At 45.5% G+C, this 21,196-nt stretch overlaps 1 protein-coding gene across 1 annotated transcript; it reads right to left on the bottom strand.

The window, feature by feature from the left end:
* Nucleotides 1-15,561: 15,561 nt before the first annotated feature.
* On the bottom strand, nt 15,562-20,605 carry LGALSL (galectin like). The gene is made up of 5 exons (XM_064146179.1): nt 19,768-20,605; nt 19,518-19,589; nt 19,284-19,372; nt 18,588-18,765; nt 15,562-16,012 (listed from the first exon to the last, which is right to left on the bottom strand). Exons 1-5 carry the CDS (start codon nt 20,236-20,238, stop codon nt 15,869-15,871), a joined length of 954 nt encoding a protein of 317 aa, XP_064002249.1. The 5' UTR covers nt 20,239-20,605; the 3' UTR covers nt 15,562-15,868.
* Between the last annotated feature and the right edge of the window lie 591 nt (nt 20,606-21,196).

Here is a 21,196-nt window from a genome sequence, read left to right as displayed (position 1 = left end):
GTAAGCCAAAGTGGATGACCCTTGCTAGTGATGCAGCTGTCTCCCAAAATCACGCCTCTGTCTCCTTGGTAGCCTGTCTCATTTAAGAAATTAGAAATGCTTTGGATTAGAGAAGAAACTTCTTCCCTGAAAGGGTTCTCAACCACTGGAACAGGCTCCCCAGGGAGGTGGTTGAATCCCCATCCCTGGGGGTGTTTCAAAGAGGCAGAGATGTGGGTGGCGCTGAGGGACATGGTTTAGCACCAGACTTGGTAGAGTTAGAGAATGATTGGACTCAATGATCTTAAAGGCCTTTTCCATCCCAAATGATTCTGTGACTCTAAATGTTACATTTTATGATCTCATTCATAGTTTCTTGAGCAGCAACTAATTCTTGATACAAAACCTGCAAACAAGTTGGGTTTTTTGTGTTTGTTTATTTTCCCTGGAATTGTTGAGAGCAAAGATTCCTGTGCACATCATCGTGTGAAGCAGGAGGGAGTTGCAGTAATGCTGCAAAGATCTCGCCAGTCAAGTGCTTGTTTTTCTTCTTCAAAGAGATGGTGCAGTGTGAACCAGCTTTCATTCAGAAATGATGACAGTGTTGTAGCATATAACTGCCCTGCCTCTAGCTTATCTTTTTGTACCTTCTCTGATCTTTTTATCTAAGTTGTGCTGATGAAATTCGGTTGCTGTTGGAAGGAGCCTTTTTCAGAGTTGCTGCAGGGATGAGAACACACTACTTGCTGGAGTAGTGTGGCATACTGACCTATTCTCTTGCATGTAGCCAGCTATAAGCATGCTTGTGGCTGCTGAGTTGTGAGTCTACTGATGTTTTTTTCCTCTGTAAATGTCTTCAGATGCAGTTTGACAGCAGGTTACACTAAGATGATTTTTTTCATTCTGCAATTCTACACCATCGAGAGATGCTTACATTCTCCTACAGGCTATGCCTTCAGAGAGGCCTGTGTTACTTACACATCTCTGGTTTTGACTGACAATTTTTAAGCCACTACTAGCTAGGCCACTTCCTCAGTCTGACAGAAATGCAGGCAGACAGAGCTACAACTGAAAAAAACCAGGGTGATAACCCCCTGCAGGGCTTGACATAGAGTCATTTGGTGTTCTGATTGGTTCTACAGAGGGGGACCAGTTTCTCCTGAGTCAGATTCTGTTATATGCAAGCTACTGTGGTAGCCTTCCATTCAGTGTCAGAGTGGATCTGAGTGGTTTCTCCTCTCTCTGAAATTACTTCCTTGTTATTTCTCTGTGTACCCTGGTAGCATCACACAGCTATGAGCATGCCCTAAAGCCTGGTGCAGTAAGTCTTCGAGGTGTTTTTAATCTCCTTTGTGTAGAAGGAGATATCACTTATGTCTACAGTTTCTTGAGACTCATTCTTGCCTGTGGAAAAGCCTCATGTATGAAAAGTGTCAGGCCTGGCTTTCTGTGGCACAGGCTAGACCGTTACAGCCTGAGCTGAAAGGTGACTTTTTCTGTACTGAGGTGTCAGATAGCAATAGATCAGAGCTGTGTTGGATTCTAGTCTAACACTGGCTCTAGGTAAGGCTCCACAGCAGTCTTCAGGTTTTCCTTGGAAGTCAAAGCTTTTAGAGAAAATACGATGGTGAATAATGAGTCCCACAAAGAACAGGAAATCATCTCTGCAGTTGTGACAGCTGGTACTAGTGCATGGGAAATGCACAGCATGGAGTGAGCTTTTGGATATCAGTTTTATTGCTGTGATTCCTTTTGCTTGATTTTACACCTTGATGTTGAATTCAACCATTTGACCTCCCAGGAAACAAATAGCACCACCACAGGACCTTCTCTGGTGCACAAAGGTGTTGTTTGCAGGTCTCATTGCAATGAATTCACCTACTATAAAAAAACAGAATCACTCTTTTAACAATGTAATGGCTGCAAGAAAAGAAGGGTGTCCCAACAGACTGTAGGTGATGAGTTACTGTGTAGGTATAGGTAGCACGCAGCAGGTGGCATTGATATTGATAACTACCTAACTCACATATGTAGGCCTTGGACTTGTTGAAAACATCTTGAAGGTCAGGAATAGATCTGTGTATGACTGCCTGTATGCATTCATACTTTTCCTTCAAAGGACAAAGAGAAAATAAAGTGGTGCTTGCTTTTTGGTGCTTGATATTGTTTGTCTACATGAAGATTGTTTTCTCTGAGGCTTTGTGCGTGTTCTTTTCCAGCTAATATACTGCCTCTGTGTCACATTTGGATACTCCAGAGGAGTCCTAGTCCTTGGACATCTTCTTGGACACCTCCTTCTTTGACTTCTGTTATCTTTAAATAACATCCTCAGTGCGGGCACTGTCAGAGTAGGATCACCTCTGCCTGGATCTTTTCTCATGGAAGGTTTAGTACAGCCCTAACCGAGTTGCAAATCTAAGGGGGTGTCCCCTCATTTACTTGGTGTGTATTCAAATGGAGTATCCTGGTATGTTGAGAATAAAATAAGCAGAAGTGCAAATAAAAGATTCAGGCTCTGAATCTCTAAGATATGGTGACCCCACCAGCAACAGAAAATACTTGTACATGCAAAGTCTTGTGTCTCCAAAGTCTTCCAAGTTTAATAAGGTAGATGAAGGTACCTTTGTCCCTCTCTTTATGCAGCCCACCGAAGCCATTAGCTCCGAGTCTTTGCTCAGGTGGAAAAAATAGCCAAGGAGGCTGAAGTAAGAATGCATCGTGATTTAGCTAAGTTTAGCTAAGACTGCATATAAAAACAATACTGTCTTAGAAAATCAAAAGCCTGTGTCCTGCATCTGCTGAGCAAAGGGTTTCATGCCTATGTTTTTTTTCCTGTGTGCTGGCAGATTCACAAAGTGGGTCTGTGGCTAAGTAAGCAGCGGAAAGGCTGTTGTCTCTGAGCAGAGCCATGGGCTTGTTCCATTTCTGTTTTCAGGAGTGATGCTCATTCCCCCTCCTTTGTGAAGGCTGCAGCCTTACCTGAAGGTGAGCATGCTTGCATACATGGCAGCACTGGTGCTAACACACTGAGCTCAACACATTGTTTCTATCCCATTCCCCCAGAGGTGGGTGCTTAATAATTAATGCCTGCTATTTATACTTTTGGGTAAAGGACTCTGAAACAACTGTCAGGCTGACTTGAACTTTGTGTAGCTGGTGGTCATTCACCCATCTCTGGCATTCAGCCATTTTTGAGTGATAAAATGGAAGCTGTGCACAAAACTGGTGGCGCAAGCAGCTCAGGTCAGATTTCTTTGCTGCTGTAACCTCCTCGACATCTGTTGAGTACCAGTATTATTTTCTCTGCATTTAAGAGTAGACTGGTGGGCAACAAAGCTGGCGAAGGGCCTGGAGAGCAGGTCTGGTGAGGAGTAGCTGGGGGAACTGGGGTTGTTTAGTCTAAAGAAGAGGAGGCTGAGGGGATACCTTGCTCTTTACAATTTCATGAATGGATTTTGGAGTGAGGTTGGGGTTGGTCTCTTCTCCCTAGTAAAATTTTATAGGAATAGAGAAAGTCACCTCAGATTGCCCTATGGGAGGTTTGGGTTGGATATTTTAGAAGAAACTTCTTGGCTGAAAGGGTTCTCAAACCCCGGAACAGACTCCTCAGGAAGGTGGTTGAAATTCCATCCCTGGAGGTGTTTTAAAGAGGCAGAGAAGTGGTGCTGAGGGAAATGGTTTAGCACCATACTTGGTGGAGTTAGGTAATGGTTAGACAAAATGATCTTAGTGGTCTTTCCCAACTGAAACAATTCTATTGGTTGTATGAGTCACCCAGCCTAGCTTGCCATCGAGGAATGAAGGATGAAAGCTGAAACATTCACCCAGTGCTTTGCAAAGAAGCTCACCAACCAAGAGCTATTTGGTGGGTTGTGTTTTGAGAAGGCATTGCTCTGTCATCCTGTGTATGCTGAACAGTTCAAAAAGGAGAGGGATAAAAAAAGGACCTTATTCAGTCTAAGCAGAGTGATAAAATTTGTCTTGAAATACAATTCTGCTTTATCTGGTTTTAGTGTTGGTGTGAGGGGAGGTACACAGTATTTTCCTATTGCCACCTGTCTCTGGCAGCACAGGACCTGCTTGAAAGTCGCTGAAATTTCTCATAACCAATCATTACTTTGGATCTGGCTATTAAGAAACTCTGTTCTCAGCAATGTGGAATGTAATTAAAAATAAATAAAAGCCACATGTTTATGGAGCCTTTCCCACATCATTTAGCATTTCTAGTTGATAAGTGTATTGTGTTCCTTACTCCTACATATAAAAGATGCTTGCATCACCCTTGAGGTGTTGAAGAGGGCTGCGTTGCAGGTGTTGCCCTTGGTGCCTCAGCTCTTTCCAGGCCTTTGTTCAGATTTCTTTCAAGCCTGGAAGGATAGGTGAACCTTTGTGAAAGCAGAATTCCAGGTGTCATTTTGTTGTGTGTGTGATGTGTAATGCTCTGCCTTTAGCACTGAAAGCCTTTGCTCTTCTTCAGTTTTCTTGGGGTGGTAGCTTCCTTCTTCATAGCCAGTGCTTAAGGAAACGTCTGGAGTCACCTGTCTGCAGCCTGTTGTTGTTTCTAGATATTCCAGTTCCTTATTCATCCTTGTAGCCTCTGTTGGACACTCTGTAGTATTTTTCTGTCCAACTGAGGAGCCCAAAACTGGACGTAATACTCCTCCCTTGACCTATTGGCCAGACTCTTCTTAATGCACTCCAGGATAGCATTGGCCTTCTTAGCCCCAAGGGCACGTTGCTGTCCCACAGTTTGTTAGAAGGCAGGTGTCCCCAAGGTCACTTTATAAACATTGGAGCTAAGGGCTCTCTAAGACCATTCAGAGCATCAAAGCTGCCTCTGCTCTGGAGTCCTCCTCTGGAGAAGTGTCTTGTCTTTTCCATTGCGTACATAGGAAATCCACAGAGACCAGTCTGAATTACCACAGCTGAAATTACTCACCCAGCAAAAGGCTTCCAGTTTTCTCATCAGTGTAGCCACTCTGCTTGCCTCAGCAGAGAAACCAAACCAAATGGCTGTCTTTGTGGAAAACGGTTTATCAAGCATCAGTATTTGTTGCACCAAAGAACTCTTTTAAATCCTTACCCTGAGAAGCTTTTGGCACATGTTTCAGTCACTCTGTCACCTTCTCCCAGTGCCTGTATGTGTATATTTATATTTGTATCAACTGGTTATATGTTGCTGGGAAGGTTTTGGCTTGCTTATCTATATCTGTCTGCCAACCTTCACATCTTGTGGCTTTCAAAGTTCACCTGTGAAGGTATCCACAACTTCCTTCTGCATCTGTTTGAAGTCTAAACCAGGTAGCTTCAAAGAAGGTAGTTGGAGTTACTATGTGCCCAAGATGGGTGCCAATCTCTGGCAGTGAAAATTGTGACCACCTATTTGAAGCCACATCACCTTGATTGCTACAAAGGACATTTCTGTCCTCTCCAGAACAAGATGTTCTGGAGTGGGTCCAGAGGAGGCCACAAAGAAGACTGGAGGCCTGAAGCACCTCCCTTGTAGGGACAGGCTGTGTGATTTGGGGCTGTTCAGCCTAGAGGAGGGAAGACTATGGGGAGACCTTATAGTAGCCTTCCAATACCTGAAGGGGATTGCAGGAGAGCTGGGGAGGGACTTTTTTCAAGGGCGTGTAATGGTAGGATGATGGGCAATGGTTTGAAGCTTGAGGAGGGTAGATTTAGATTGGATATTAGGAAGAAATTCCTTACAGTAAGGGTGGTGAGATACTGGAACAGGTTACCCAAGGAAGTTGTGGATGTCCCCTCCGTGCAGGTTTTCAAGGCCTTGTGCAAGCTGGTGTAGTAGAAGGTGTCACCTGCTCATTGCAGTGAGATTGGAACTAGGTGATAGTTAAGGTCCCTTCCAATCCAAACCATTTTATGGTTATATGTTCTCTGTGAAGTAGTGTTACTCTGAGAGGCCAGATCTGGCTTCTTCCTTCCAGCACTGTAAATAAAAGTGCCACAAAAAATCTTTGAGAACTGGCCACAAGCAGGTAGGAACAGGCTGGAGAGATGGTCCAGTGTCATTGCTGTGACAATTCAGTGTCTAAAATCTCTGTGGGGAGAGTGACACAGAGGGAGTCATTGGCTGCAGATAACTGGGAAGGGTGGAAACCTGAAAGGTAAGAAGGCTTGAAAGCACACCTTTCAGCATAATTAATTAGAGGCTTTTCTGAAATGAAGATGAAATTTGATCTGCAGAGTCTGTATCCTTGGATTTCATGTTGCAGTACAGCCCCTGGAGCAGGCCTTTATCTCACGTTTACATCAGGCTGCTTGGCAATATGCCAGCTCCTGCAGTTTCCCTTGAATGTGGTGGTTGTTCATTCTCACAGTGTGGATTGAAGCCATGCTTTAGAAATATTTGCAGTCTTTATTTTGTCATTACATTGAAAAGGTCTTTGAAATGTTGAAAAAGGTGATAATAAACATGGTGAAATGTTCCTGGGAAGGTAGTTTAGGGTCTTCTCTTTATTCATCTACCTATGAGAAGGGGCATATAATGAGACAGAAGAGTGGGAGATTGAAGAGAGACAAGAATTTTCCTTGCCTGGAGTATAGTGCCATTCATGAACAGTTATCAGCAGGCATAAACAGAACAGGCTCTGAAAAACATCAGACACGTCATAGTCTCCCAAAACCAACTGCAATATCAGTGATAACTACATAAAATTCAAGAATATGATAGATTTCAAAACAATTCTACTTAGAATTGAAAGAGAAATCTGTTTGGAGCTACTTATGCTATAGCTGTCTGCCACATTGGCCCTTTCTGCTGTCCTCTAAATCATGTTCCAGTTAGCACAGCCAGACTCTGAACCCTTTGGACTAGCAGTTTCCTCAGGTGTAATAATCACCATGCTCCAGTGATGATCTGTGGTCATCAGTGTCTCTATACTGAGTACAGCAACAGTCTTGCTAGAAGATATCTGACATTCTGACACCTGCCTGAATGACTGCTTCAAGTGTATATTAATTATTTCTTCAGGACATGAACCCTTATTTTGCTCTACTTAGAGACACTTGGGTTGGCTCTTAGTGAAGAGATTCAAACCTTGATGAGTTCTGAACAACTCTTGCCTAAACTAGCCCAATGACAGGACTGTTAACCTGGTTGATAATATTCCCAGAGAATCTGAAATGGTTTCTTTCGCTTTATGAGACAATTGAGTGTTTTATGATCTGTGTAAGTGCCCAACAGATGCTGCTGCACACCTGCTGCAGGCCAGCTCCTGGTTGCCTCCCAACTGACTTTGCTTGTAGGCACCTTGGCTCTACCATCTGTACAGTTTTGTGCAATTCTTCAGTCCTGAGGAGATTTAGTGAGCTGGATACCTCAGTACCACACTCTGTTGTGCAACTTGAGCTGCCCAAACACTGCCTGCTGACACCCCAACACTGAGCCCTTGAAGGATGTCAATAGATGGCCATCAGTTATCTTTTCTGGTACAGAGACCAAGTAAGGTCAGAGAGGTGTGGACACTCAGACTCGCAGATGTATTATCTCTTCATCCTGGAAAGTGAGATTCTGCTTTTTACTAGCTACCCTTTCACACTGACTGTCATAAGCCACAGAGCTCTCAGAGGACACTCTTAATGGTAAAAACATCATGTTTGTCAGTTGTTGAACTTCTGAGCTTTTCATTCTTTCATTTTCCTCCTACTTTAAGCAGTGAAATGTTTGTTGGCACTATCCAGGAATTTATCTGTTGGCATTTTAATATGCATGCAAATTATCATCCAGTTGCTGCAATTACTCTCTGGGAATCTGTTTTCTAAATATACACCAATCTCTGCTGCTTTCCAGCACTAGCAGAAGATAATCTATCACATTCCCTAGCTGCTTCACCCAGGCTGGAGCTAATCAATACAACTGGTAATACATAAAGAGCAACAATTATCATTACAACTGATTTGCTTTCCCTTAAAACCATCATCTTCTAGCCTGCACTATCACATCTTCAACTGTACAAGGCACTAAAAAACAACTATGTGCTTCCCTTTGCAAAACAAAATCCTGTTATTTCGCTTGAGAGCATCTTTTGAAGAGCTCAGAGAGGTTGGGTTTGTTATGGGAACCTTGAACCAGTTCATACTCCAGCAGGTGCTCAATTTTATCACTCCAGTTGAGAAAGATCTGCCTGTCTGCATCACTCAGCTTGTGACTGCTGTATTTTGTTGAGGGAAAACCTAGTGCACATTCTCTTTCGAATTCAACCTGCAGCAGAAAGCTCCCTGCTAAGGAATCTGATCTTGTGTTCCAGCTTCTCTTCTGCATTATTTAAATTGCAGTTGAAAGCACTGTGTGTCAGTGGAGGCTGCAGAAAAGTCATCAGAATGCCATTCAATATTTATTATTTAAAAGAAAAATACTATTTTGGAAGGATTTTGCATTACAAATAGCCCCTCTGATCCTAGAGGAAACTACTTATTGTGTACCGCAGAGGAATTCTCCTGTGGCTTCAGACCATTATGTGTCCTCTGCAGACACCAACCAAGGGGTACTTTTTTTAGTGCTACCCAATAAAGAACTTCAAAGCACCGACAAATGACAACTCCTGTTAATTGATGATTGATCCTTGCTATTTCTAGCATTACCAGGTAGATGTGATTTTGGGCCAGAATTGTTCTCTTTCATGAACAGGACTGGCCACCTCCAAGAAAGAAATGGAGGAGAGTGGATGTGGAAGCTGTGTTCTGTACTCACACATTAACCCAGAGCTGCTGACAGCTTTGCCCCTCAAAGTCTGTTTTGTAGCCACTGGAGCTTAGTTTCTTTCTTCCAGAACTGAGGTGTAAAGGAACCCCACTGGCCTTTATACCTTTAAATTCAAATATGTTGTTTTCCCCTGGAGATTGCAGTGAATCTGTTGCCTTCCCTAGAATATTTTTTCTACTTAATGCCATATTCTGTCCTTAGATTTGGTCTGAACATCTTCTAGACTGAAATTATCTCTCATTGAACAGAATAGCTCTTTGTTACCAGGCAGAAAATAATCCTTGGCCTCTTGGCATGCATGGTGCTTTAGCTGCTACTGTAACTTGTCATAAATTACAGTACTGTCAGCACTGCCTTTTCTCCCATCACAAGGGCTTTGGGAGCCAGGAGAAGGTAGAGCCATTGAGCACACTCAGAAACCCCCAACATCTCCTCTCCTTGTGTGATGACAGGCTGCCCCAGAGAATGGAGCTCTGCCTCTGCTTAATCCAAACAACACCTACCTGCCCACAGCCTCTGGTTACCAAAGGAGCATAGCTCTTTGTGTTTGAGTCAGATTGCCTACTACTGGAATCTCATTCCTCTCTCTCCAGTGAAGGTTTTCTAGTCTTTCATTAATCTGGACAAGAAGAAGATGAAGGGAGACCTCATTGCTCTCTACAACTTTCTAAGAGGAGGTTGGAGCAAGATGAGAGTTGGTCTCTTCTCCCTAGTGTCAGATGAGAGGAAGTGGCCTGAAATTGTTCCAGGGGAGGTTTAGATTGGGTATTAGGAAGAATTTCTTTACTGAAAGAGTGATCAGGTGTTGGAAGAGGCTGCCCAGCGAGGTGGTGAAGTCACTGTTCCTGGAGGTGTTCAAGGGGTGGTTGTGGCCAGGAGGAGGTTGCTTTCTTCTCTCAGGTAGCCAGCACCAGAACGAGAGGACACAGCCTCAGGCTGCGCCAGGGGAGATTTAGGCTCGAGGTGAGGAGAAAGTTCTTCACTGAGAGAGTCATTGGACACTGGAATGGGCTGCCCAGGGAGGTGGTGGAGTCGCCGTCCCTGGGGCTGTTCAAGGCAGGATTGGACGTGGCACTTGGTGCCATGGTCTAGCCTTGAGCCCTGTGGTAAAGGGTTGGACTTGATGATCTATGAGGTCTCTTCCAACCTTAGTGATGCTGTGATACTGTGAAAACTTTGACATTCCCCTGGCATAATTTGAGGCCTTTTCCTTTTCTCCTTTCACGCCTTACAAGGGAGAAGAGACCAACAGCCACCTGGATCCAACCTCCTTTCAGGGAGTTATAGAGAGTGAGAAGGTCTTCCCTTAGCCTCCTTTTCTCCAGGCTAAATGACCTCAGTTCCCTCAGCTGCTCCTCCCAAAACCTGTTCTCTAGATGCTTCACTGGCTTTGTTTCCCTTCTGTGGACACACTTCAGCGCCTTAATGTGTCATCCTAAAGTTTCCCACTATAGTTTTATGAGGGGAAGAGTTAGCTACACCACAAAAATAGGAAACCAGAAGTTAAAGAAGTCAAGAGGGTGTGTAACAAGTGTCAGCAATTCCGATAAAAGACAGAACAGCCTAGTGAAGGTTTCATGTTTTATTCTTATTCAAAGTTTGTTATGAAATTGGCACAACACATAAAAATAGGCCAGTGGTGAATTATACATTTTACTATTATTGCCTGGTGGTTTCCTGCACACCCTCACTTCTTAACATCAGAAGGTAACTAACTGTGAAACATCACTACTACAGCAGAGAGAGGCATTGCTTTCTGTGGAGGCTGTCAGATGAATAATGCAGGCAGAAAATAGTCTTCTCTTCATCCTTAAAAATAAACTCAGTTTTAGAGTATGTCTCATCTGAAAATAACTGGAGAGGTAAAGGTAGAAATACCCTTTTTCTTATGGACCTATTTCTGTGAAAGTCAAAGGGATTTTTGCTGTGGATTTTAAAAGCAGCAGGATATAGTCACTTGTTGACAGAGAAGTGGAGAGGCCTACAGCAGAAGCTAGGGAAGACCCGTGGCAGAGTATGAGTAGATTATTTTGATCCTGCACATGCTGCTGAATCTCCTTGTAGTCATTGTGTATGTTCCTAACAGCAGTGGTTGCTGGGAGGAGCTAAGAGGGTGTATCAAAGCCAATCTGTTGCTCATTTTTGGCTCTCTGTTTGAGTTGGCCTTGGTTCTAAGCCCACATACCATTCATGGCAAAGTGACTTTTACCTGTTCACTTTCTGATCCATGTGAGAAAATCCCAATGCCCACCAAGACACGAAGTCTCACCAAGTCACAGACTGTTCCCACGCGCGTGTAGCTTTTATTCCTAAATGCTGTGCTTAGCACAGTGAACATGTAGGGGTTCCCTCAGCCTGACTCTTGTTCCTGATACCACCATATCACTTTCATGGAGGCTAGGAGGTTGCTTAGAGCCACCACTAACTGGCTCAGCAGAGTTGTGGTTCTGCAGCTTTCTGCATGGAAAGGTCATTGTAACCAGCTTCAGTGCAGGAAGCAGTGCTCTACATTTCTTCAGAGAGCACCTCTCATGGATGTGAAGCAAGAGCCCCACATCAGATACACTGTGAGGAAAAAAACAGCCTAGCAGTACAGCTACTCCTAATTTTCCCCATTATTTATTTGGGAGCCTGTTTTGAAGAAGGCGAGTAGGAGCATGAACCTATTTGTGCCTTTTGAAATTGTAAGCAACTCTTGGTTTTGATTGTGTTCTGGTATGGGCTTGCAGAAGGTGGCAGCTAACAGTGCCCATCTCAGAGCAACTGTGATGCAGCTCTACAGCCTGTGCTCATGGCTGGCCCTGCAATGTCCACTACCTCCCTCTGCACTTGTCTTCATTTAGCACGTCATGCTACCCCAGTTCTACTACCTAGCTTGAGAGTACTGTGATAGCTCTGTTCTTGCTTTCTCCACTACGACTAGTTGAAATCCTGGCAGATGAAAATCTCAGTTCTGCTCCCTTACATGAAAATCACAGGGCTTCAGCCTAACAGCAGGAGAATGACAAGGGTGGAAAGCCAGCACAGCACAATGCTGAATCAGGCTCTCTGTTTTTCAGGATGTTTACTTCAAACAGCCCTTAAGAAAGATGCTATGTCTCAAGCAGATGTCACATTCAACTGGTTTAGCAATACTATGCCTATTTCTTCTCAAGCTAGTCAAGGGGAGGAGAGAGAATGTGATATATGTTAGTGCAAGTTCACATAGACAACACAGTAATATTTAGTACAAAATGTTCTTTAAAGGTGGGGCAAACATTTCTAACTGTGACACTAAAAGAAGGTATTTCATAACATTTTTAACAGCTTGGCTGTGGAACAGTGTTTATGTGAAATTTGTTTAGGCACATATTTAGACACAGATGCTACCTCAAGTGATACTGAAGTCCTTCAAAGCTCTTTCTGAGTAGGCAATAACCTCATTTTTTTTTCTTCCTTCATTAAATCAACTTTATGGCAGCCAATTAAAAACACATCTGACATTAGAGGTGGTGGTGGTATTTGTTCGTGTCTCTGTTTGCCTGGGTTTTTGTTTGTTCTTTTTTTTTTTTCTGCTTTTCCATCTCCTTGGAAAAAATAAAGCTATGTGAATTATAAAGCGAGGAATCACTAAAGTTAAGTGATCCCAGTCCCCATGGGTTTTACCCATTCAAGGCTTCTTTCATTTCAGAATCCATTTCCTCATTCAGAGGAAACTATGGAAATATTCAGCTCATAAATTCTAGCATAACAGTTAAAAAATAGGTTCACACACTCAGTCCTTCCAGGAACCTCACAGACTACCTTTCCCTGCTGAAAACCATTTGGAATACTTTTGTCTCGATTTGAAAACAGCGTTTTTTCAGGTCTAGTACAGCTCATACACAAATTGACAATCTGAATAATCCTTACACTGTGGAGAGAAAAAAAATCAGAAATTTTGCAGCACAGTCTCCCATCTTAAATATCCAGATTTGATTCAAAGTCTAACTGAACAGAAACATTTAAGGTCTCTGTTTTCTCTGATTTAGGCTGCACATGGAAGTGTTCAGTTGCTTCTGAACTCGATCAGCCAACATATGCCAAGCACATGTGGAACAGCCCTTGGTTCATAGGCATCATGTTTCTTTTGCCTGCTATAGCCTGGTATTGCCCAAAAGCAAAAATAAAATAAAGGCTTCTAAACTGGTGTTAGACAAGAGAAATAGAAGTGGAAGACTTAACTGTGACTTTCTGCCCTTTACTGAGCTCACATCCAAACCACAGCCCACCAGAAGTGGGTTCACAGCCCTTCTTGCCTTGATGCCTGGCCCAGAAATCACAGCAGGGCAGAACTAGGTAGCATGTGCCAAAGTTGGTGGAATTATGCAAAGGCAAAACCAGAATCAGGTTAAATAAAGCATTTTCCTGAGACAGAAAGCTTCTGCAGTGGAAGCAAGTAGGAGTGCCCCCCGCAGTGGGTGGGAAGAAGGGTGAGGCAGTGTCCCTGAGCCCTTGCTTCTGACAGATACCACTGAGATCGTAGTGCATTGAATTCACGTTGGCATTCCTAGAACAGGCATCATGCTGTGTGGAACTGAAAAAGATTAAGGGCTGCACTAACCTACTAGGAATCCCAAGCTGCTGAAATTTCATTTCAGCCAAACTGCTTTTTCTAGGCTCCAGCAATGACACGGCGGGGAAACCTCTACTGGTGTGCCTTTGGAAAGAGATCCCTTCTCGGTTTGTGCTACTGTAGGGTCATAGCACTACTTACTCTCTCCAGCCTCCTACTTGTGGTCACCAGACTAGCAGAACAGCCTCAGGCAATGGCACTGAGCAAACTTGGTTTTCCAGACCTAGTTGGAGAAAGTGCTAGACAGGGAGGGTGCTATGTGTCTCTCCAGACAGAATGCATCTTCTGACTGCATCTGCTTTGGTAACAGAGCATTTCCAAGCTGGAGAAGAAGCCAAACACTTCATGTAGAAGCACCTTTCCCTTGGATTTTTATTGTCATCATCATAACCATAATTTTGAAGAATGTATTTTGTACTGAAACACTGTCAGCATTCTGTATACAATGGAAAATGAAACAGTCATCATGTATCATGTAAAAGAATAAAAACAAAGCAAGACAGGAACAGTTCATATCAAGATTCAATCTGGAATACAAATAGAATCTGATGTGGCTTAAAACCCACACACAGATAAAAAGATCTGGGAAATACCAGGCTCTCTCTTGATTTGGAAAAAGAAGGAAAAGTCAGGGAATGTCAGTGTTAAGGCTTAGAATTCCATTTTTGTCTTACATTTCGTAGGTGGCAGCCTGATTCTTAACTCGTCTGCAGTAGCAGCAACACTCTTGGCTTTACAAAGAGATTTGCACTTGCATGAAATAAGAATCAGGCTTCTATGCTCAGAGGACTCTAATTGACCTCAACAGGCTTTGGCCTAGAGCCACATCTGGAATTTAAGCTTGCAGTCTAAGGCTTCTTAACTGCAGGCCAAATTAGCACAAAATGAGGCTTTGCAACCCTTAACTTTGGGTATTCCAGTTCCAGTTACTTTAAAACACAGCTTTGCTGAAGGTTTAACATAGTTCTGTTTGTGAGATTCTTCCTTTTTCTTTTTTTTTAAGTACTGTGCTACAAAGGATGCTGTTGTATTCTGTGTTTTAGAAATTCCCTATGTTACGTGTTTTCAAAATTACCTAAATATGTGTTTATATCATGATTATAACTACTCAGAAAGACTTGCCACAGTCTATTGTGAGCAGCCAAGGAAAAAAAGTGTCTTTAATCCTGAAGAAGTCAAGAAAAGTGGCTGTGTTCATTTATAGTGTAGCACAATGATTGTGTTTATACAGCTATACCTACTATTTAAAAAGCTACTTGAAAATTTATTATTCATGTGCAGTAGCTGATTTTCAAGCATTAATAACTTGGCTGTCTAGACAAGTTTTAATTGTCATATCAAAGGCTAAGTATGTTCTCAAACAAGTGCAAAACATCTCCCATCTCCCCTAGAAAGAGGTTGGTTCCCTTTCCAAACTAGATTGACAAATGTAACTTTTTGTTTTCCTCAGGTTATAAAAGCACAGTTAAAGCTACAAATTTACTATTTTAAGTTTTGTTTGTTTGTAATGGATCGACTTACAACTCAAACCTATCCTGTGCAGCAAAGTTAGAAAGCCTGAAAAACAGTTTCTAGTGAATATAGGAAGAGTTATCCCACCCCCACCAACTACAGTGCTCAGGCTTTCTCAGAGACTGGAGGACTCCAGTAAAATGCAACTAAATAGGAAACAGAGAGTTTTCAAGAGTTTACCCAAAGAACCTAAGACATTTTGTACGTTCAAAATGTTAACACTTGGCTGTTCCTTACTGTCAGGAAGATTGGTTTGTTTTTTTTTTTTTGCTAGTAATACATACAGTGAGTATAAATAAATAAACTACAAGTAAGCTTTAAAAATTGTATCAACAATATGTTGTGCAAAAACTTGTAACAATCTACATTCTATGCAAATACCCCGACTAAAATATACAGGCTGTGTCCTCACACCCTTGTTTGGTTTTTGCACAGTCCTTGGGCCAAATGGGCAGCTGGGAGCAATCAGCAGAATTCCATTGCAAGCCATGGAGGCAATACACCAGCAGAAGAGCTGGGCCCACAGGTGTATGCAAAAAATCCCATAGAAATCACTGGGGATTGTGCTTGACTAAGGACTAGACAGTTTGATTGTACCATGTTAAAGTGAGTGGGAGTTTTGCCATTGATTTCCGTGGAACCAGGCTCAGGCCCCAGGCAAGGGCATCAGCACACGGCCCTGTGTTGTGCTACACTACTCCACTTCAGTGCAGAAACAATATTTGCAAAAGAAAAACTTCTTTTGTTGTTGTCACTGCTGCGCTTCAGAAACGGTGAGCTCTGAAACAGGACTGCGAGTCTTTCTGAATCCATTCCGATTTGATTATCCAGCACAGGTGGGCTACTTTGATCCAAGAAAAATGGCTCAACGTCTATTAACCGCAGTGTTCTTCATTAGGACAAACAACAGCCTGGTTCATCAGCACAGGAGTGAAGAACTGCTTGTGGAAAAAGGAACAGGGCAGCCTTCCTACCATGGCTGTGTCCAGAACCGGCTGTCACTTCTCCAAATGGACGATGGTACCTGAGCCCGTTTGGAATCTGCAGTCCTACCAAGTTCAGCCAAGTTTCGTGAGCTGAAGATCTCCGTTTATCTTTATTGTGTCAATTGCTGACAGTGTTTCGATACGGTGGTAAAAATCAAAGAGCTGATGTCCATCCACAAATATTCTAAACCGAGGATGCTCACAAAGTATCTCAACCTGGAAAAAAATAGAAGGATGAGGCATATTGTTCACTAGGTAACTGGGAAGTGATTTCACAGAACACAAAGAGCAACTCCATTAGCCTTATATGTGCTTACACATTTTGCAACTGATGTGCCACCTAACAAGCTGGGGCCAAGACCAGCTTTCCCTCACAGCGCCAGTTATACTACGATGGATCTGCTCATACTTCACAAGGATATTAATCCAATCTCTAACTGTCATGGTGGGAAGGACTCTGGAACCCAGTCACACTGGTATTAGAGAGATTTTGCCTCTTGGAATTATGCCAGAAATGGACTCAAACTGCTAATTACAGGGAAAAGAAACTGTATCTCTAACTAAAACCAGGCGCTTCTTGCTACAGAATATTTTTTGTTGCATAATGGGGGGGAGGGGCTGTTCCCTCTGCCATGTTGTCCACACTTCCATTTACTGGAAGGGAGTGAACACGGGAGGAGAGATCAGTTTGTCTTCAAATCCCACACATACTCACATTGCTGCTGCAAAATTAAAAACTTTCTCTACTGTGGCTACAGACAGCCCAGGACTCCCTGCTTGGACCAGACTACCTACTGCAGTGGGGGAAATGCAGCTAGACAGCTCACAAAAGGCACAAATGCAATCAGGGAGGAACACAGCTCATCCCTGCCTGCTCTGGAAAAGCAGCAAAGCCTGGAGATGAGCAGGCTTGAACAAGTCAGGAGATTCCTGATGTTAGGGGTGGTTTGAGAGGGTGCCCAGTAGTTAAGATTTGCTAGAGCTGCCCCGGCAGGAATCTGGCATATGAGGGCATCTCGTACAGGCCTTCTGAGACCTCCAGGTCTGGACAGTCTAAGAAGAAAGTCTGCAGGGAAGTCACATGTAAATCCTGGGCCATTTCAATAAGCCAGTAGTCTGGAGTGAAGTACCACTTCCAGGCACTTGACTGCTGCTACTGCAGCACTGCAGATGGAAATGTGGTCAGTGAGAAACTAAGTCAAAGCTCAGCTGACTTGAGGAACATTGCACTGACAGAAGCAGCAGCGGGCAATCCAAGAGGCAAGATCTTAAGTTCCTGAGGACCTGGTAGTGTACCACGTAAGAGGGATGTGCCCATGCTGCATCATAGCTCCTGTGTCACTGCGGCAGGTGCACCCAGCCTTAGGCCTGGTTATGTAAAAGAACTGGTTAGCCTCAACACTGCTTACGATCCACTTTTTCAGATCACCCTGGGCCATGCCAGAACGATAATTGGACTGGATCACAACTAATTGGAGAGAACACTTAATGGTCTAATTTATTCACTGAGAGGGCACCATCAAAGATAGAGAGTGAACTGTGAGACTAAATTCCATTTGTGCATTTGGGGAAAAAAAGGAGGAAAAAAAAAGAACAACTCCCTTTTTTCCAGTATCTCGTGTCAAACATACAATATTGCTGTCTTCTAATGGCAGATGTCATTAGTGGGACACCCAAAAAACATGCTGTGGGTAATTTGTCTGGCATGTCTGAGGGCCTGGCCACCACCTACTGCCAAAACAGGACCCAGCCTCCAAGCCCTTTCAAGTGCATTTCCCACACGCACCAAAGGGTGTTGCCAGTTCTGGTGGGAGAGTTTGCAGAAGCAAATAGAGCACAAACAATTTGCAGCAAACCCAGTCAAAAGCACCCCTCTGAGAGCCCAAGCATCTGGGGAGAAGGTGAGCTTTTGGGGTTGGGGGAGATTATCTTGGGGGCAAGAAGGATTAAGAGTTTGGCAGCTGGTCAAATCATTGGCATTTAGCAGAGGAGGCCAGCGAGGTTTCATAAGAAGGGTGAGGAGGAGGAGGGGTTTTCTGGGTCAGCCGCATGGAGAAGGCATGCAGCCTTTTTTTCTTCAACACTGTGAAGCCACTGAGAGAAAAGCAGCCCTCTGCAGCTGAATACTTTGTTAGTCCCTGATTTGCAAAGACATCTTCACATAACCATAAACACTACAGATGGGAATCTGCTTCTAGGTCAATCCAGTCCATCCCTTCCACCACAGCACTTCCATGTACACCATTTTCAAGTGACTACACACTTCAGTGTGACAGGAGATTTAATTCCAGGGTTCAGAAAAGTATACCACTATTGCTTAGCTGTTTAATCTGCTAACGGCAAGGGCTATGGTCAACCTCAGTGTAACATCCCTGGAGACAGAGGGTGAACAAGATCCTTATTAGCTGCACTAAACTGCAAACACTATCCATTAAAAAAACCATCAACACCTACAGCAGTCCCCCAGAGTATTTATATTCCCCAGTAACACAGTAATAACATAGAGATAATTCTTATAGCTTTAAAAGACATATCAAGAAGACAGCACTGCAACCTCCAGCTTGTCACAGCACCCTAGTGAGGTGCTCACAGCCTGCTCTGAACTGCACACAGCAGCTGGGATCTCGACACAACTTCGATCAACACCAACAATTCAGCCACTGATGTCTCAAGCACAGGAGTGTGGGCTGGACTGTGATTACATGAAGGAGCAAGCCAGGTTCTGCTGCAGCTCTGATCACATTACACTCTTATGAGATAGGGCGCTTGCTGCTGTCACCCCGGTACTCACCCTAAAAGGCTGGTCTGGTATAAAGGGAAAGTAAGGAATAGACGATTGCTCTTCCCCCCATTCTCCAGCAACACAGGAGTTTCTGACAAACTGTCTGTCTGTAAACACAGCTTTCAGTTCAATGGCTACATCCGCAGGAGGATCTTCTGACTCCCCGCAAGTCAGGCTGATGCCAAAGCTGCAACACAAACAGAACGTCTCTCTTTCAGCCAGCAACGAGCAAAGAGGCCCCAAATGCCACCGCTCTCATGGCGCAGCTTCTTAAAGCCATTGACGATTTAGCGACATGGGGGGGGGGGGGGGGGGGGAGACGAGGGGGGAGGGGTAGAGTGACAGTTCAATTCATTCAGGGAATGCTCTGAAAGCTCAGCAGGGGCAAGAACATGGTTATAGCATATATATACGTGCATGTGCATATATGTGTGTATATATATGTGTATATATATATGCTCTGTATGTTCCTTCACTCCCAAGTGAAACAGGCGTTGGGAAACAGGATCCCTTGAAGAAATGCCCCCTCTATGGGTCAAAGGAGAAATCAGCACGCTATATTTAAAATGATAAAAATAATCCCTCTCCAGAAAGGAGGGATCCGTGTGTACGTGAGGGTGTGTATGTGTGTGTGGGGCCTGCCCCCCCTTCGTCCCCTCCCCGGGCCCAGCACCCCCGGGGTGGGCAGCCCTGCTCGGGTGTTACCTCTCGGGATTGAGGTCCACTATTCCCATAACTAAGATCTTCTTTCCTGGCCTCATTCCTCCTTTGATGTGCCCACAGAAGGGGACGATCTGGAAAGGACAGGGGGGAGGGTGGCGAGGGTCACTCCGCATCAGCAGCGGCCGCTGTGTGCAGCCGCGGGAGGGGTGGGGGTAAAGGGGTTAAAGAACCCCCCACAGATACATCCCCCCAAAACCTCAAATAAAGGCAGTTTACCAGGCGAGGGAAGCACACATCAGCTTGCACCGGGGATCCCAGGGAGTTGTTTAAATGCCCGTCCTCTATTTTCTGCAGGTAGAAAGGAGAGCGCTGAGGCAGGGGCAGGTAGAGTCCCTCCCGTCCCCCTCCCGCAGCCTTCCGCAGGTGCCCGCCGTGAGGGGCCTGCCTTTCCCTGCTCGTCGCCCCCCGCCCCGCAGAGACCTGTCCCCGTCCCAGAGCCCCCGGGAGGAGGCAAAGCGGCACTCACCAGCGCGTCCCGCTCGGCCACGGTCCCCGCCATCTTGTGGAAGCGGCGGCAGCGGCGGCGCTGGGGACGGGGCGGAGGGGAGCCGGCGGGGGCGGGGGGAGGGAGGGAGTCTGTGTGGCAGCCCCGGTGGCTGAGGGGCAGCGGCGGAGCCGGAGCGCAGCCGGTGCAGAAGTAGGAAGGCGAGGAGGAGGAGTAGGAGGTGGAGGAGGTGGTGGCCGGCTCTGCCTCGCCCGGCGGGGAGCCCAGCCCCTGGCCCGGGGGGGAGCCGGGCAGGGCGGGGGCTGTGTTGCTGCTGCTGCTATTGTCGCTGCTTCCTCTACTCCTTAGCCTGCCCCGCAGCGGGACCCGGCCCTGGCGGGAAGCCCTCGTCCCGGTGGGTCTGGCCGCGCTGGAAGGCGGGGTGCTGCTGGCACCTGGGAGGGGTGGCGCCGGTGGGCCCGGAGTGGGCCCTGCCAGGGGCCGGCCGGCCATCGGGCTTGCCCGGGCACCGGGCACCCCTCACCTGGGGCCCGCAGGTGCGTGGGGCTGGAGAGCGGCCTGCGGCCCGTGTGTCAGAGGGCAGCTTATTTGTGAGCCTGGACACCCCGGCGAAGAGCCAGCCGGGCATCCTGGCTAGCGCCCCTTCCCCAGAGGTGAGAGGTAGCTCAGCCCCGAGAATAGCGCCCTCAGCCGCGCGTCCATCCAGGCAAGCATGCCCTGCCCTGACGTCTGGACCTTTGGAGGGGCTGTGGAGCTCCGGAGGGGTTAAGTCCCCGAGTGGCTGCTTCAGTGGGACACATATGCTGCTGCAGGGTGGCAGGGCCCGTCGCTGCTGGGCAAATTGCAGGCTCTTGGCCAAGCCAGGCAGCAGCGCCTTTGAAATCCTCCACGCCAGCCTCTTAATGAGACCCTAGAATTGCCAGAACCGGTCGGCTCTCGATGGCTCGTTACAGAACGGGAGCTCCTATTTACATGCGGTGGCTTAGTTAAGCAACGTGGCAGTGCCTGTGGGTGTCTTGCTCAGCTAAGAGCATGGCCAGGCTCTGACCAAGGCCACCACCGTGCAATGCCAAGAATCCCTTTTGCCACAGCATGAGTGATTTGTCCGGCCAAACACGCTGTAATGATCCCGTTGATGAGTTTTAGGTCCTGGAAGGGGATGGGAATTGAGGAAGGCTTCCCCCCACCGCGTTGCCTCCTCAGTGCTGGGATTTAGCGGCATGAACGTCTCTGTACGATATAACACAGCTGGTCTTGGCCTGCTGTTTGGAAGGACGCTGCATGGGTTGCTTGGCTTTTCATGCCTCTTACCTGCACGTTGGGCTGGGTTGCTGAATGTCACTGTCCTTCCTTGTCTGAGGTGCTGTGAGGATTAATTACTCAATGTTGAGTAAAGTGGAGAGGAAGAAGCTAAGTCACTGTAATATTTAGGGTTTCAGTATGAAATTCC

This window comes from Pogoniulus pusillus, chromosome 7 (assembly GCF_015220805.1).
Source record: "Pogoniulus pusillus isolate bPogPus1 chromosome 7, bPogPus1.pri, whole genome shotgun sequence".
NCBI classification, from domain to species: domain Eukaryota; kingdom Metazoa; phylum Chordata; class Aves; order Piciformes; family Lybiidae; genus Pogoniulus; species Pogoniulus pusillus.
This window is presented reverse-complemented; position numbering and strand designations above follow the sequence as displayed.